General features: G+C 36.3%; 1 protein-coding gene across 15 annotated transcripts in view; it reads right to left on the reverse strand.

The window, feature by feature from the left end:
* The window catches only part of PATJ (PATJ crumbs cell polarity complex component), a 395,978-nt gene that overhangs the window by 300,233 nt on the left and 76,284 nt on the right, over window positions 1–19,461 (reverse strand). For all 15 annotated transcript variants that reach the window (XM_032296822.1, XM_032296813.1, XM_032296821.1 and 12 more), the window contains 2 exons: window positions 13,788–13,949; window positions 8,201–8,332 (listed from right to left, as the gene is read on the reverse strand). In XM_032296822.1, coding sequence (XP_032152713.1) covers window positions 8,201–8,332; window positions 13,788–13,949 — 294 coding nt within the window. The remainder of the gene's footprint in view (window positions 1–8,200; window positions 8,333–13,787; window positions 13,950–19,461) is intronic.

Here is a 19,461-nt window from a genome sequence, read left to right on the forward strand (position 1 = left end):
CCCCCTGCAGCTGCCTCACTAAGGCAAGCTTTTGATCTGTACTATCTGGATTTCAAGCTGATATACACACAGCCTCTTTGATCTCTTATTAAGTGGCTTCTGGTCTCCCGATGCCTTTAGTCTTGCTGCACTGAGGTTTTTGGAAGTCAGTCATCATCCTGAGCACACTACAAACTGCACACACCAGGAGTGGGCTCCCTTCATTCACCCACTTCGCAGGCTTGAAAAGCAATATTTAAGCCATGAGAGAATTTCCCCAGTAGCCACAATCAATCCACTCCATGAGCACACCACTAAGAATTATTTTTCAAATGAAGCAGCTTAAAATGATTTAAAGGATACAGAACTTTCCCATAGAGCGAAAGGAAGCAAATCCCCTGTGAAAAGAAATCTTCGGCCCAGTTGGCACTGGGACTTACAGAACTTTGATGTTAATAAAAATAAATGTAGATAGGAATCAGGGATGGGCAAAAAGTAGCCTTTATCAGTTCCCCTAAGTTCTGTTAAGCAAAAAGTGACCTTTAAATGCAGCTGTGTGGTTTGTTCAACAGTAAGGCATATAATATATCTGCACGACTACAGATACAGCCATTAGTAGCAGATTGACTGCATTTTGCTCAGTACCAATATCTTACATGGGTGAAGTGGACCCAAAGAACTCTTAAAAAAAAAAAGCAAGAGGAAAAAAAAAAAAACCCAGATGCCAGTGGCCATGTTATAAGATCCCTTGAGCATTAAAGTGAAACTGTATAATAACTTACAGTACATGCCTATCCTTTATATTTTAGATTCTGGAAATAATGTGGTTTCATACTTAACTTTAAAATGTTACCATTCTATATACTACTAATGTGCTAAAATTATGTCAATACCCATCAAATGTTAAATCCTAAATTCTGTAAACTGATTAGCTAAGAGGAACATAAAGATAGTAGGCTTGCATAGGTTATTGAACAGTATATTCTGATATTAGCATTTACCCAAATTCTCAAATCTCTTGGTAGAAATTAAAGTCCTAATCCCCTCTCCACAACCCTAACACTTTAAAGATAAATTTTCTTAAAAAAAAATAATGAAATGATTAAAATTCGTAGAAGAAGAAAAAAGAATAAATAAAAATTGGTGGAAGAAATAGAAATAGAGTTTTGGGCACTAATACCATAGTCTGAATGTAAATACTTTATGCCCTCTTAGCTACAAAGGCCAATAAATTAATTACTGCCATATATAAAGTTGAAACAAAATTGATAGTTATATATTGCTATCACTTATCTAACCACATCATAGAAAACCATTAGCAAATTCATGAATTACACACCCGCTTATACTATCTTCCACAAGAATTATCTGAATAAAGAAATAACCCTACATAAGAAAGGATCAATTTGAAGTGGTCTAAACATATGTAAGTCTCACAAACTGTTAAATGCAAGCTAGCTGGTAAATATGTACCAAAATTTAAAAGACATACTATGCTCTTCTGATGAGCAATTCCACTTTTAGGAATTTATCACCTACCTACCACAAGATTTATTCCCACCTTTTAACAAAAGAGAATCACAAAAATATCCACTAAAGCCTTACTTAAAATACCCATCAACTGGGTACAAGAGGCTGGTTAAATAAATTCTCGTACATCAACAATAAAAATACTATGCAGTCATTAAAAAGAGGTAGCTCTATAAATACCAAAGTGAAAGAGCATATAATTTTAAGAAAAAAAAACACAGAGCCCTTAAAGGGTGTATGATATAATCCATTTATATGACAAAAATGTTTTTAAATTAAGCAAGGACTATTACTTATATAACCATGTATATATAAAGTGTTTCTGAGAGGATGGACAAGAAAAACAGAGGTTTTTTTTGCCTGAAAGAAGTAAGGAGGTAGATTTACTTGTCACAGAATATCTTTGTACACCTTTGAATTGTATGCCATATGTAAGTATTACCTATTTTTAAAACATTTTCAGTGTGTGCTCAGAAAGTCATTCTGTTGTACATAAGGAAAAAGACAACTTAAAGATATATGTGAAATGCATGCAATCCCTTCCTACAACTTTTGTAAATCTTTTAAAAAGAGAATTCTAATAGAGTTAATAGGCAGTCAAAACTACACAGTAAATTTTTTGCACAAATACTAAGGCATACTATATCCAAGACTCAGTAACACTGCAGTATTTTATATCCTGGTTTTATAACCCACTTCCTCTGTTAAGAAAAATTAATAACTGTCCATTTTTAAAGGGAGGAATATTTCCACTATTCTTTTTATTGAGTTGCCATTTGCCTTTGGTCTTTCACATTGTTAAAGCATTACTAACAGTATTTACGTATGAATCACCTCTCAGTGGCTATGTTATTATGCTTTCTATTTTTATCTCTCTCACACTTTAAGAGAGATAAAAATAGTGTTTCAAAAACATCTGCTTTGGCAAAAACTGAGTCACTCAAGAGCGGAGAGAAATGAGCAATAGGATGTGGGAAGGAGGAGAATTATTGGTTAATAAATTTTATCTTCCAAATCACTGAAATTCAAAAAGTATCAAGGATGGCAATATCATAGCTAATGTTCAAAAATTGGCTAATGTCAAACATTTCCACTGAATTATAATCATGAGGGGTTATTCAAAGTTCAACATAAATCAAAACACCAGAAAATATCTACTTGCCATGTTTAATTTATAAGGTCAACTGAAGGTAAAATCCATAGAGTTCTAATTTTTTTTTCAAACCTTTTGGTAGAAATTAAAAATTACAGACTCTTGGACTACCTAATAATTGCTTCATTACTGAACATTAACCCACAACAAATTACTTGTACTAGTTTAGAATTCTTAAACTTGCAATGATTGTCTTCTGAAGCAATAAAAAATAGCTCTTACACAATGCATATGAGCACACTATATTAATTTTTAATACTTGCTAAACTTTCATATAAGCATGAAAAATGAGAATACTATCTAGTAGCTTAGTTTTTAAGATATGAAATTTTTCACAAGCTGGAAAAACAAAAAGGTCTTCTGTAATAAATTTATTATAGGGATGCCCCATAATAAAATGCACATGGAAACAGCACTCACAAAGAAAAGAGCAGTATAGTATGATGGTTAAAGGCACAGACCTGGCAGAGGAGGAGGCGGTAGAAGAAAAAGAAAGAAAAAAGAGACCTGGGCCCCAGCTTCTGTTCAAATTCTAGTTCTACCATATACTGCCTGTATGAATTGGACTAATTGCTTAACTTTACTGTGCCTCAGTTTCTTCACTTCTAAAATGACGAGAATATCTCTTTCATATGGTTCTGGTGAGGAATACATGGTCTAATTACATGTAAAGCAATTAGAACATTATCTAGCATTCAGTAAACACTCAATAAATGTTACCCAACATTGGTATTAATACTAGTGTGTGTATAAGTAATCTTCCACAGAGACAATAGTCTAAGGAATACAGACATTACACATAAATACTAGGGAAACAAGACAGAGATAATTAAGGCATAATATAAAAACCTCACCTACAAATAGGCAAGGAATTACAATATAAAACTTACAACCCAATTTCTGAAGAGTTTTGTTGCTTAGAGTCAAGCCATAATATTAAGGCTCTTGAAAAATTACATACCATTGTTTAACATGACACAATCCCGTAAGGCATGATATGGATCAGTGAATCTTCTAATATGGCACACATACAGAGTGGGATTTTAACTAGCACTATCTGGAGTGGTTAGGCATATTTGAGACTAACAAATTTTCTACCTCTTCACATAATAGCCAACAAAGCTACTACTTGTACCATAAAATCTAAGAAAGAAACTTACAACCTCATCATATTTACTGTCTTCCTTATTGCTTTCTCTTTTGCCTTTGATCCACTCTAATTGAAAGTGTCTTTCATGAAATGAATTTTCACACTTTGTACTTTGGCCACATGATTGAGTTGCAGAACTGTGTATCAGACTCAACTGTTCATTTCAGGTATAAAGGTAAACCTCTTTCCTCAGCTACACAACTTCCATCAATATTCTGAGTCACTGACCTGTCTCGAGAGCTACCCTACTGTTCTATAGACTAATGCAAGCTCCTTTAACTGCTCACTCATCTTCCCCCTACCCCGCCTTTTCTTTTTTTTTTTAAAGACAGAATCTGGCTCTGTCACCCAGGCTGGAGTGCAGTGGCACAATCTCAGCTCACCATAACCTCTGCCTCCCAGGCTGAAGGGATTCTCCTGCCTCAGCCTCCTAAGAAGCCAGGATTACAGGCGTGCACCACCACACCCAGCTAATTTTTGTATTTTTTAGTATAGATAGTGTTTTACCATGTTGGTCAGGCTGGTTCAAACTCCTGGCCTCAAGCAATCTGCCCACTTTGGCCTCCCAAAGTTCTGGGATTATAGGTGTGAGCCAATGCCCCTGGCCTCTTTTTCTAAAGTTCAGTTCAATTTACATAAAAAGCAAACTTCTGGCTAATAATCCACAGCTGGGTAATTCACATACAGCTTATGAAGAATTGGCTGCATTTTAGAATGCAATTTTAAAATTAAATTTAGACTTCACTAAACAAAGGCATCTACTTATTATTTTTTCTAATCTAGAGAGTTAAAAATGGATAGAGTACAAACATTATAGGATGGTGCCATCTTTGAAGACAGTATCAAAACTTTTGTGTTTATTTTCTAAACTGAGTAATTGTTAATACATTTCCATAATAACATAACATTTCCTATTTTCTTACACACTGATTCACTTAATCCACACAATCCTTTGTGCTAGAGATTAGCATCTCTATTTTATAAATGAGGAGGTTACATAAACACCAGTGAAATAGATGCATGTAATTTTGTTAGGCTCTTCAAGAAGTTCTTATTCTAGAGAAAAGGCTGTTCATGAGAAAAGTGGTTAACTAAAATGAAATATTCCAAAGTAAATTTCCAATCTCCTCAATATTGCTAAGTAAGCTCTCTATAACCTAAAAGTTCTCCCACTTTACTAATATTTTCTCTCTGTGGCTAAATGTTTCTGCAGTACTTCTTGTTCTAAACATTCTAGGCCTAATCTGCCTTGGCCCTACTCAGCTACCTAATAAATTCATACAGCACACACCGAATACAATAATAGCCAGGGATGTGGCCTTTCATGGCTTTTGCTAAACCTTTGCCTGGCCTTGCAAAAAATATTTTTGAACTTTAAAATTTATTACCTAATTACAACAAGGGACGATATAACACATTAATTAACTTGTCCAAAACCAAATTTCAATTGTGTTTACCTGTCATCTAAATGTCACGGTAGATAATAGTTCTAGGTACCACTGACAAATGGTGAAAACGTGCTGTACACATCTCTAAGTATACTTAAGACTGATTTAAGAAAAACATCCAAGTTAGGATTGAATGTAACCCCCAATATCCGCCCCAAGGTTTAGCTGTCGAAGTAAGTAAGATGAGCCCTTTAATTTCAATCAAAGTAGTTATCAACTATGAAGCACAAAGACAGAAAGAATATCTAATCCTTTGTTGGCAGAAAATTATATAATTTGTACAGAAACAATTGTCAGTATGTATGCTGCTGAATGTGAGGTAAATGAGATGAAAAGGAAAATCCCAGAATTTTATAAATTTAAAATAAAATTTCAAAAAGCAATAGAAGTTACAATACATACCTATAGGAATGCAATGAAGAACAAAAAATTCTACAGTTAGAACTGACTATATGTATTTTTAAGTGTAAAGGTCAGAAGGGGGTTTTCCTGTGAAGTAGTGATTAAGTTCTTAAGGATTACCTAGTTTTTCTTTCCATCCTTTACTGAATTCTAAGTTCTGAAACGTTTCTCTGCCTTAATATGTGCACTATTCAAAATATAAAACTTAATGTAATTTAAGGGCATCAGAGCAACCATTATGATATAAATATTTATTATGTAAGAATGCAAATATATATAGATTCTTACAATAATAGAAATGGAAACATACCTGAGTATCTAAAACCACATCTGAAAGGTGTCTTCTAAATTGAATCCCAATTATCAAAATCAATTATTAACAAATTCCTACTAAATTTGTTGATTCTATTCCAGTTAATTTTGGCTAACCTAGGCTAGATGCAGTGGCTCACACCTGTAATCCCAGCATGTTAGGAGGCTGAGGCAGGGGAAATCACTTGAGGTCAGGAGTTTGAGACTAGCCTGGCCAACATGGTGAAACCCCACCTCTACAAAAAATAGAAAAGTTAGGTGGACATGATGGTGTGTGCCTGTAGTCCCAGCTCTACGCAGGAGGCTGAAGCACAAGAATCACTAGAACCCAGGAGGCAGAGGTTGCAGTGAGCCAAGATTGCACCACTACACTCCAACCTGGGTAGCAGAGTGAGACTCTGGCTCAAAACAGAAAAATAAAAATAAAAATAAAAATATAGGTCAGGCCTCATTTCGGCTAACCTAAACTTTATTAAGTCATTCTGCAAATATTTATTAACCATCTAGTGGTTCTAGGTAATATAGCCACAATGGGGAGGAAAAAAAAAGAGTCCTCACCATTTGTTTTATATACCCTAATATTAACCAATATCTAAACTTTCAAAGGCTTAACTATGTTCAGATTTTTTGATAAAAATATTTCCCAAAATATTTGGAATCAACAATTTATCATTCAGTAATATTCCAAAGAGAAGTTCTAATAAGAAAGAGGGTTATCTGGCACAGAAATATGCCAGCAAAAATGAAATAGGTATCTATTTCGGTAAACTTAAATCACACTGCCAAAATATAGACTTTAGGCCAGACACAGTATCTCATGCCTGTAATCCCAGCACTCTGGGAGACCAAAGCAGGCAGATCACTTGAGGTCAGTAGTTCAAGACCAGCCTAGCCAACATGGTAAAACCCTGTCTCTACTAAAAATACAAAAATTAGCCAGGCGTGGTGGCAGATGCCTGTAATCCCAGCTGCTCAGGAGGCTGAGGCAGGAGAATCACTTGAACCCGGGAGATGGAGGTTGTAGTGAGCTGAGATAGTTCCACTGCACAATAGCCTGGGTGACAGAACAAGACTTCCATCTCAAAAAAAAAAAAAAAAAATAGAATTTAATATTCCTATATAATACTCAAACTATTTTTCTTTTAATCTATCCCTGATTGCCTTATTATATTAAAAAAAAGAATTGATTTTTTAATATCACTTGGCATTTTATGTGCTTTAATAGAGTACATTCTGCTTTACTAAACCACAATGTGTTTAGGGAGCACTAAAGTAGTAAAATATGCATCTTAAAAGTTAAGAGATTTCTTGGCAACAATTTTAATTTTCCCAAATAATCAGCAGTCTAAATAAATGACAGTAACTGGTAGAATTGTATAACATATAGATGTCTTGTTGTGACCTTCTACATCTCCCTCCCCCAAATGTATCAGTAACTTTACCCTAGTTATAATTGGAGTAGCTATAAGTATATAAATACATAGCTATTACGTATTAATATAAATGCAATATAAGACTTGACCAAGAACATTTCTATTTATTTAAGCACATTGAAATTAATAGGTAAGCTAAACTACAAACCTTCATGTGACAGGGAGGGAGAGTACGAATTGGGAACAAATGCTAATGTGTACGGGATTTCTTTTTTGGGTGTTGAAGATGTTCTAAAATTAGAATGTGGTGATGGTTGCACAACTCTGTGAATATACTAAAAACAACTGAACTATATGCTTAAAATGGATGACTTTTATGGTATGTGACATATATCTGAATAAAGCTGAGGAACAAAATTCCTCCATATAAACAAGTTCATCAAGTTCCCATCTCTAAAAGCACCCATGGAAATATAATTACTGCTTCCCTTATTGTCCAGTCCCTATATAATCCATCACTTTACTCACTAAGGGAGCTACTAATTTTAAAGATAACAATTGAAAGTAGTATGATATTCCATCTTTGGGATTCAGTTTTGCTTAAGTCAATAGGTGTCTTTTTTTTTTTTTTTTTTTTTTTTTTTTTAAGATGGGGTTTCACGATTATGGCCAGGCCGGTCTTGAACTCCTGACCTCAGGTGATCCACCCACCTCGGCTTCCCAAAGTGCTGGGATTACAGGCGTGAGCCACCGCGCCCAGCCGTCAATAGGTGTCTTAAACAATTATGACTTCACATAACTTTAACATAAACCAATCACTCCAAAGAAAACACCTCTATACAGGTTCTTATACCTGGTAATCCAAAATGCTGAATCCCAAACCTTTACGATCTTTTACTAGTTCAACAATCTTGACTTCGGGAGACCACAGTGCTAACTCCCCATCATCTTCTTCTTCAGTATTGATATCCACATTGTGGTCAACCTGAAACACCAAAGAAGATAAATGCTTCAAAACACTATGCTTCAATTCTGAAAAGAATGCACATATCAAGAATCCCACAGCTTCTTCTCAAACTGGGAATTCTCTTTGGCATGCGTAGTTTTCTTTTTAGTCTTTATAGAAGGGGCATGCTCTGGGGTACACACACTCCAGGATAAGATCTTCATAAAAATTCAAGCACTTAAAAATTCAGATTGTTCATACAGTTTTTTATTAATGTAAAGAATCTATTTCATTCAAAGTATTAACACTGACCTCTTATACTTCAATGAGTTCTGTCATCCCATTAGAAGCATAAAAGGAAAAATATGCAATTTAAGTAAATGAAAACATCATACAAAGTAGAAGCTTATAAGATTTGTAAGTAGCAATACCTGGATTCATAATTACAGAGAGAGACAGAGAAAGAGATGTCAACCCAGAGACAGGCTGGAGCAAGACAGGGAACCACTTCTGCTAGCTCCAAAACTTTACTAGAAAATAAGGTGAGAAAAAAAAAATACAAGTCTTTGGACATCATATAGGTCTAAAGATAAAGAAAAATCACTGAGTTGAAATAATGAAAATCTGACCTTAGAAGAAATAGGACAGCACAACTGCCCAGCATACAGGTCCTTTGTCACTTTTCTTGATTTTACACCTGAAAGGCCCTCTATTCTAGACTCCCTGTCTTTTTAGGAAGAAGAGTCACTGCTATATCGAATTCCAGGAAGTTAAATGAATGGGTCAATAAATCCACTATGCAGAAGAATAGCTGCTTCAAAAAACCTTCTGTTTTTATACGAATTATAGCATTGGACTGTTGTTTTCATCTGATTGGCATTCCCCAAAATACTCTATCTAAAGCTCAAAAATTATCTTTTATAGCGCAAGCAATGAACAAAATTCCTGGCTCCTAAGCTAGAATGGAGACTCTGAGAGGGATACCATAGAGTTACCATGGTTATCAGCTCAACCCATATAAATACCTGGCTCATAGTAGGCACACAATAAATATCTGTTTAACATATTAAAAATTACCTATCTTTGAATGTGTTTCTTTTGAAACTCTTTCTCAATAAAGGTACCAAGTAAATGATTTTTAAAAGCAGGCTTCTTAAAACTTTGGGTGACCAAAGTAAATAAAAATGCATCATCTCTACAAACATAATTTTGAAAGACCTGTATAAGAGAATCAATTTAATGTAATCAAAAAAGGGAAAGGAAAACTCCTCTATAATTAGGAAAATTGCTAGCTAGAAAAATTATTTTATTTATCTATTTATGTATATATTTACTCTTTCCAACATTTATTTTAGGTTCAGGGGTATGTATGCATGTTTGTTACATGGGTAAATTGTGTATCACAGGAGTCTAATGCACAGATTATTTTGTCACCCAGGTAATGACCATGGTACCTGACAAGTAATTTTCTCATCCTTATCCTCTACCTTCAAGCAGGCCCCAGCATATATTGTTCACTTCTTTGCATCCATGTGTACTCAATGTTTAGCTCCCACTTACAAGTGAGAACATGTGGTATTTGGTTTTCTGTTTCTGCATTAATTTACTTAGGACAATGACCTCTGGCTCCATTCACGTTGCTGCAAAAACATGATTTCATTCTTTTTTATGGCTGCATAGTATTCCACAGTGTGTATGTACCACATTTTCTTTATCTAGTCCACTGTTGATGGGTATTAGGTTGCTTCCATGCCTTTGCTATTGGGAATAGTGCTGTGATGAATACACACATGCGTCTTTATGGTAAAACAATTTATATTCCTCTGGGTATATATACAGTAATGGGACTGCTGGGTTGAATGGTAGTTCTATTTTAAGTTCTTTGAGAAATCTCCAAATGCTTCCACAGTGACTGAACTAATTTGCATTCCCACCAGCAGTGTTGAGTGTTTCCTTTTCTCCACAACTCCCCCAGCATCTGTTATTTTTTAACTTTTTAATAATGGCCATTCTGACTGGCCTGATGGTATCTCATTATAGTTTTGATTTGCATTTCTCTAATGATCAGTGATATTAAGCATTTTTTCATACGATAGTTGGCTACGTGTATGTCTTCTTTTGAGAAGTGTCTGTGCACGTCCTTTGCCCATTTTTTAATGGGGCTGTTTGTTTTTGCTTGCTGTTTTAACTTCTTTATTAAAGATTCTGGATATTAGACCTTTGTCAGATGCATAGTTTGCAAATATTTTCTCTCATTCTGTAGGTTGCCTGTTTACTCTGTCGATAGTTTCTTTTGCTATGCAAAAGCTCTTTAGTTTAATTAAGTCCCACTTGCCAATTTTCGTTTTCGTTGCAATTGCTTTTGGAATCTTCATCATGAAATCTCTACCAAGGCCAACATCCATAATGGTAGTTCCTAGGTTTTCTTCTAGGGTTTTTATAGTTTTAGGTTTTACATTTAAATCTTTAATCCATCTTGAGTTGATTTTTGTATATGGTGAAAGGAAGGGGTCCAGTTTCAATCTTCTGCATATGGGTCACCAGTTTTCTCAGCAACATTTTCCAAATAGGAAGTCCATTCCCCATTGCTTATTATTGTCGGCTTTGTCAAAGAGCAGATGATTGTAGATGTGCACCTTTATTTCTGGGTTCTCTAACCTGTTCCATTGGTGTGTCTATTTTTTTTTTCACCAGTGCCATGCTGTTTTGGTTACTATAGCCTTGTAGTATAGTTGGAATTTGAGTGTGTGATACCACAGGCTTTGTTCTTTCTGCTTAGGACTCCTTTAACTATTTTGAGCTCTTCTTTTGGTTCCAAAAAATTTTTCTACAAATTTCCTTAAAATTTAGAAAAATTTTACAATAGTTTTTTCTCTAATTCCATGAAAAATATCACAAAAATAGCATTGAATCTAAAAATTGCTTTGGGCAGCATGGCCATTTTAACACTATTGATTCTTCCTATCCATGAGCATAGAATGTTTTCTATTTGCGTCATTTCTGGTTTCTATCAGCAGTGTTTTATAATTCTCATTGTAGACATCTTTCACCTCTTTGGTTAGCTGTATTCCTATTATTTTATTCTTTTTGTGGCTATTGTGAATTGGATTGCATTCCTAATTTGGCTTTCAGCTTGCATGTTGCTGGTGTAAAGAAATGTTACTGATTTTTTTACAGTGATTTTTGAATCCTGAAACTTTGCTGAAGTTGCTTATCAGATCTAGGAGGCTTTGGGCAATCGACTATGGGGTAGAAAAACATTTTTAAAATTAGGATTGGTCCAGATCTTAAACTGTCACTGCAGGACATGGGTGGTCAATAACCAATCCACCGTGGATTGAACCTCAACGTGGGAACAATCTGAAGCTGAAAACTTGAAATGAGTGGAAATGTCATGGATCAATAACCTCTACATATTTCAGTCTAATGTGTGGAAGTGATATACTTAAAAAGAAAACACTTATATCTTCCAACAAAAAGTAAAGTTCCAGTGGCTAATACAACATGATTGATGTTTTACTGGGGTATTTAATACTCTCACTGATTAATAAGTATTAGAATTTTGGCTGTGCTGCCTAACCAGATAGGGTTTAAGAACATAAGATGGTATTAGGAGAAATGAAAAAAGATGCCAAGATGGAAAAAGAGCCAAGACGTTAAGAAACCACATACAATTACAAAATCTGTGTTTATAGAAATTTCAAGGCATTCAAGGTGCATGAGATATTATACTGCAACCTGAAATATATCACTTTGATACAATCAATTCTGCATAACTCCTGTATTTACAGAATGGAAAGCAATCAACTAATGGCCAGCAAGGTTGACATTTAGCATAATTCAAAGCTGTTGTTCACCATTGTGGTAAAGCATGACAGATGGGGGCATAGAGTCAGCAAGTGGGGTTTGTGATTTACACACCTTGAAAGATTAGATGAAAGGCATTTTTATCAGCCACCGATATTTCATTTTGGTAAGGATAGCAAAAGTCACAAAAGTGTGGCACTTGAGTCCCCTGCCTGAAATTTTTTTTATAAAAGTTAAACTTTTTTAAAAAACAGTCAACCAATAATTAAAAATTTACCAAGCCCCTCTTATATGCCTAATATAGAATAAAAACACTATGAAATAGAAAATAATTTTACGATATGGCCTTTGCCGACAAGGAGCTAACAATCTTCTTGGATAAACAAGATTACTACATACTGAAGTATCTATAAGACAGTGTTAGACTCTCATGTACTTCAGGACACAAGAAAACAAAAACGGATGGACTGGTGGAGACTTAAACAGCCAATAGCCCACTGTCACTGAGCACTTCCCACATGCAAGGCATTGTGTTCAGAACTTGTATACATTACTGCATTTCCTGCTTGCACAAACTCATGAGATGGGTAAGTATGATAAGTATCATCATTTTTTCAAAGGAAAAATATGAACAGAAAGTCAAGTTATTTGCCCAAAGATTCACAATTATTAGGTAGTAAAGGCAGGATTAGGTTCATGTGTACTGAAATCCAGAACTTAAGTATAAGGGAAGGCCTCATGTATCTAAACTGGTGTTTAGTGGAATTACGATCTAAAAGAAATTGAAAAGGGGGAAAGATAGCATAAAAGATGAGGTTACCAATAGCATAAGATGGCAAAGTATGTGCTCAAAACTCTTCCAGCTAGGTACAGTGGCTTACACCTGTAATCCCAGCACTTTGGGAGGCTGAGGTGGGAGGATTGCTTGAGTCCAGGAGTTTGAGACCACCCTGGGAAGTATGGCAAGACCCTGACTGTACAAAAAAAAAATGTTTTAATTATCTGGGTATGGTGGCAAGTGCCTGTGGTCCTAGTTACTTGGGAGGCTGAGGTGGGAGGATTGCTTGAGCCCAGAAGATCGAGGTTACAATGAGCCATGTTCAAAACACTGCACTCCAGCCTGAGGAGACCCTGTTTCAAAAACACCAGAAAAAAACAAAACAAAACAAAACAAAAAAAAAACCTCTTTTCATAATTATAATGCTCTTTAAAAAAAAAAAACAAAGAGTACCAAGAGCTTATAAAATGTTATTTCATTCTCTTATCTTCTGAAGGGATTACCGGCAATTTCCAGACTCACTTTGAAATTTATCGTAGAGATTCATATTTTTAAGGCTCTGAAAGAGGGAAGTATATTAGATCTGCAACCCTTACCGACACCTTAAGCTTATATAAGACAAACTGAGCTGAATTAGAAGTCAAAAGTAATGACTCCAGGCAATTAGTGAAAAAACAAAGGTTCTCTAAAATCAAAATGCATGTACATCAATGTTGGCAACATGTCAAGGAAAGAGTTTTATGATCTTAAATAAAGAGTAACAATTTGAAAAGCTATGCACTGTTGCCTTAGTCAAGCAACAAAAGGGTAGAGTGAAGGTTTCCTCTCCCTTCATATTGTAGTACAGTCTTCGGGGCGTCTTTGATGAATGGGCATGCCTATGGGAACCACACTATATTCACTTAGTACCTCTGTCTCAGGAAGAGAGGTTTCAGTGGGCCTTGGTTCATCTACAGAAGCCTCATCATCAAACAACCTCCGACAGCAAACCAAAGTAAAAGGGGGTGGCACTTCTTTAAGAAAGGAGACTGCTTCTCGGCGAGATTTTCCATACAGCTGCATGCCATTGACCTAGGAAGACAAGGAGACAAGTCACAGTTGAGGCAGCCCCAAGTGAAAAAATGAAAATCTCTTATTTATATCGATCTACCAAAATGAAAATAGGACATCATTTTATTTTCCCTGTAAACAAAGGGCCTCGCTTTAATCATATTATTTATAATTAAATAATAGGCAAATAGAAATGTTAGAAATCCCTAAAATTTTTTAAATCTAAGGTTAAATCTTTGCTCATCTTGATGGATAAAGCATAAAATGTGTGCAGAGTACACCCTCACTGGCTAAGGGATCTACCTAATTTTTTGCAGCACTATGGTTTCTCCTTTCAATACTCCAATGTTATATTCTCTCACCTACCTCTACACAGCTCTCCTTAAATACACTGAATAAGCATATATAGTCCTTTAAGACTGTTTTCCTTTGCATTTTCATTTTATAAGAATATCACTACAGAAATGTAAGGCTGTTAAAAAAAAAAAACTGTTTACTGCTTAAAGTATAGCTAACAAATATAGAACAGTTGGCTGTCAAAATTTAACATCAGTCCACAATATTCTTTCACATCCCATACACTCTTAATACCAACCTAAAAAAATAACTTCCACTGAAAAGAAATATACATGCCTTTGCATCAGTTACATTCTTATATGCTCTGCTGATACAGCAACCAATACATTATTTTAAAAAATAATTTTAAAAATAATTTTATGCTAGTGTCTCACGTTTAAAAGAAAAAAGTATTTTTTATTAACGATTAATCCTTGTCACAAAAAATTATCTAAACTTCATATTACTTTTGGTGCATAATAATAATACTTGGCACCAAAGATGATTTGGCTAAATAATTCTAATTTTTCATATATATGACTTGAGTTCAAAGAGTCCTTTCAGTTCTAACTATAGGTCTCTAAAAGCTGATCTGTCTGCTACTCCCAAAAAGCTGAGGCATGAACAGAATCCAGGTAACAAATAATCTTTTCACATCTGACTCCTACCCTCCTAGGAGGATTTAGAAGCATTATTTGTTTTAAAGATATTTTTAGTCTGGCATTAATTTCTAATAGGTGTCGTGCTAATGTTCAGATAACTGGCCAGCCTGACTTTACTGGGAGAAGCCCTTCTACAAATCTTTCACTGCACCAGAGAGGAAGAGGACACTGGGCTGCTGGAAACCTTCAGCAGTAGGGTGAGTCTCAGGTCAACCATCCCTGGGAAACACTCGCAAGCCTGTAACATATCAAGCACTTAGCCATCAAGCCAGACATCTCTCCCTGCCTCTTAATTATTTACAAAGAAACTGCCACAAGGTAAAGAGACCCATATGCACTTTAGGAAGCGAGCTCTACTGGAAAGTCTTCATGACAAATGAAGAGGTCTAGGGGACAGCAAGCTCAACAGCTGATGAAAGGTTTTTCCTTGGAATAACTGCAAGTCAGCCTTTACATAACAAGAGGCGGGCAGGAACCCATCACTGGCCATACCGTATCCATGATTTCAACTGGTGTCACAAGTGCACAAAGTTCTAGAGTCAGCTAAATGGGTAGTAACTTACACACACAAAAAAGCAAGTAGATAGAATCAAAGCAAGAATTCTACCCATACATGAGTATGAGTTTGTGTTTCACTTCAACAAATTAGAAAGTCACTTCTGGGTTTTTATCTTGGAGTACCTTTAAATATTTATTTATCTCATTACTTATTCATTTGAATTGTCTCCAATTATTATAGCAGTGCCTGTTGGTCCTCCTCACCACTCCCTGCTAAAGGGACTGGTCACATTTCCCATTACCAATTCCTATTTAGGGGGATTTACAGCTGCTGTAAATAGCTGTTCTGGGCTGAGACTTGGCACAGTGTTCTAACCCCAAAGCATATTTGTGTTTCTGGTTTTAAGCTCTAAGGAGTACATTAAACACACACATACACAAACAAACACACACACTTTGAGTTCAGGAGTTTATTTGGCTAACTGTACTGAGATTTTTTAATTTTGTATTTTTGGTTATTCAGAAGAAGCTAATTTTTATTTTAGAATTTGCAGTATTTTTCAAGGTCCTTAGACTTCAGACCCTCCTTAGTCCTGTTTTATCCTGACTTTTTGACCGGAAAATGCACACACATACACACTTCAGAGTACAGAACACTGCACGAGTGCTGCCCCACTATTTTACCACATCGAACCCTCATCCCAGCCCATAAGGCTTGTTAATATGCCTTCTTCACAGCGATAATGTTGCCAATACCCCACAATGAGATAATGCTTTATAATTTACATGGATGGTATTTCATCAGATCCTTACAAAGGCATAGTGAAGGAGGCATTGATGAAGGAACTGATTCTCAAAAAAGTTAAGTGACAAGAAAAGGGACACACAGCTAACCTGCGGCAGTTCGGACCAAAAGCAGCTTTTCTTACTCCAAACCTGTGCTTCTTTTTTTATCCCAAGTTCTTTCACTAGGTATCTATATTTAAGAATTCAAAAAATCTTCACACTACCTTATTATAACACCTTCTATTACAAGGTTGTAGGCCCATGGGAGCCTAGTCTTGACTAAAGCATACAGAATTCAGCTGATGGCTGGGATCACCTGTACTTGCTCTATTGTGATCCAACCAACATTTCTTTAGTACCTACCACAGACTAGTAGTGATTTACACTGAATACCACCAAATTTCACACTTAAAAATGGTTAAAATGGGCCAGGCATGGTGACTTGTGCCTGCAATTCCAGTACTATGGGAGGCCAAGATAGCAGAATTGCTGGAGGCCAGGAGTTCAAGACCAGCCTGGGCAAAATAGCGAAACCCTGTCTCTACAAAAAAGCTAAAACATGAGCTGGGCATGGTGGCGCATAGCTATGGTCCTAGCTACTCAGGAGGTTGAGGTGGGAAGATTGCTTGAGCCCAGGAATTTGATGCTGCAGTAAGCTATGACCATGCCACTGCAATCCAGCCTGGGCAACACAGTGAGACTCTTAAAAAAAAAAAAAAAAAAGGACAGTAACCAAAACAGCATGGTACTGGTACCAAAACAGAGATATAGACCAATGGAACAGAACAGAGGCCTCGGAGGCAACACAACACATCTACAACCAACCGATCTTTGACAAACCTGACAAAAACAAGCAATGGGAAAGGATTCCCTGTTTAATAAATGGTGTTGGGAAAACTGGCTAGCCATGTGCAGAAAGCAGAAACTGGACCCCTTTCTGACACCTTACACTAAAATTAACTCCAGATGGATTAAAAACTTAAACATAAGACCTAACACCATAAAAACCCTAGAAGAAAATCTAGGCCAAACCATTCAGGACATAGGTGTAGGCAAGGACTTCATGACCAAAACACCAAAAGCATTGGCAACAAAAACCAAAATAGACAAATGGGACCTAATCAAACTCCACAGCTTCTGCACAGCAAAAGAAAGTCATTAGAGTGAATTGGCAACCAACAGAATGGGAAAAAATTTTTGCAGTCTACCCATCTGACAAAGAGCTGATATCCATAATTTACAAAGAAGTAAAAGAGATCTATAAGAAAAAAACAAACAAGCCCATTCAAAAGTGAGAGAAGGATATGAACAGACACTTTACAAAAGAAGACATATATGAGGCCAACAAACATATGAAAAAATGCTCATCATCACTGGTTATTGAGAAATGCAAATCAAAACCGCATTGAGATACCACCTCACGCCAGTTAGAATGGCGAGCATTAAAAAATCTGGAGACAAGAGATGCTGGAGAGGATGTGGAGAAATAGGAACACTTTTACACTGTTGGTGGGAGTGTAAATTAGCTCAACCATTGTGGAAGACAGTGTGGCGATTTCTCAAGGACCTAGAAATAGAAATTCCATTTGACCCAGCAATCCCATTACTGGGTATATATCCAAAGGATTAAAAATCTTTCTACTATAAGGACACATGCACACGAATGTTCACTGCAGCACTGTTACACTGCAGCAAAGACCTGGAACCAACCCAAATGCCCATCGATGATAGACTGGACAGGGAAAATGTGGCACATATACACCATGGAATATTATTCAGCCATCAAAAATGATGAGTTCGTGTCCATTGTAGGGACACGGATGAACCTGGAAACCATCATTCTCAGCAAACTGACACAAGAACAGAAAATCAAACACCACATGTTCTCACTCATAGGCGGGTGTTGAACAATAAGAACACATGGACACAGGGAGGGGAGCATCACACACTGGGGTCTGTTGGGGGGAAACAGGGGAGGGACAGTGGCGGGTGGGGAGGTGGGGAGAGATAGCATGGGGAGAAATGCCAGATATAGGTGAAGGGGAGGAAGGCAGCAAATCACACTGCCACGTGTGTACCTATGCAACAATCTTGCATGTTCTTCACATGTACCCCAAAACCTAAAATGCAATTTAAAAAAAAAAGGAAAAAAGGTTAAATGATAAATTTCATGTTATATATATTTTGCTATTAAAAAAACAAAACAAAACAGTAGACCGAGAGCAGTGGCTCACACATGTAATCCCAGCAATTTGGGAGACTGAGGTGAGTGGATTATTAGAGTTCAGGAGTTCGAGACCAGCTTGGGCAACCTAGCCAGACCCCATCTCAAAAAAAAAAAAAAAGCAAAAGTAAAAGAAAAAAAACAGCTGGGCACGGTGGCTCAAGCCTGTAATCCCAGCACTTTGGGAGGCCGAGGTGGGCGGATAATGAGGTCAGGAGTTCGAGACCATCCTGGCCAACATGGTGAAACCCTGTCTCTTAAAAACAAAAAAGGAAAGAAAAAAAATGAACTAAATTGGTTATACTCATACCTCCACTTATCCCAAATAAATGTATCTCATTTCTTAACACCTAATAACTATATACTACAGCAATGGTCTTCAATCTACAAATTATCACGGATGATATCCACAAAGATATGCCCATGCCCAGCCAATAAGAGAAAGACCAAAAAGAAAGCATAATTCTTCTAATAAAACAGGGCATGAATCTGTTTTATTATATATAAATAAATAAGAAGCCCAATACCATTCCCTTGAATACCTCTAAAAATAAGCAACTTACTACATCTTACAACAGGACTCCAATACCCTACCTTCCCATGCTTATGACAGAATTTGATAACTAGTCATAGCACTTTTCCCTCTGAAATTGAAATTCAACCAGAATCCCTCCCTTTATACTCCTTTAGGTGGCTACACACTACTAATAAATTGCAGTTGCACCCAACATAAGACCTACTTGCTATCCCTGTCATTTCACTGTGAGCAAACATAAATTTTAGAAAAAAAAAAAAAACTCTAAAATCAGGGCCCATGGGATTCTGATCTTGGCTAAAGCTACTAAGTTGAATCTACTGAATCCAACTTAGGGCGTCTTGTGTAACCTAACTCTTGGGAGAACCCTCTTCTATGCAGTCGTTTTGTGTGACCTTTCTCCAAGACCTTTCCTCTCAAGAAAGTCCTTTCAAAGCATAGGTGCTCTAGAACTGCTTTGACTAAAGAGAGAAGCTGGAGAGCCTAGGCAAG

This window comes from Sapajus apella, unplaced genomic scaffold, assembly GCF_009761245.1.
Source record: "Sapajus apella isolate SASKATOON/1434 unplaced genomic scaffold, GSC_monkey_1.0 scaffold36, whole genome shotgun sequence".
In the NCBI taxonomy this organism is placed as follows: Eukaryota; Metazoa; Chordata; class Mammalia; order Primates; family Cebidae; genus Sapajus; species Sapajus apella.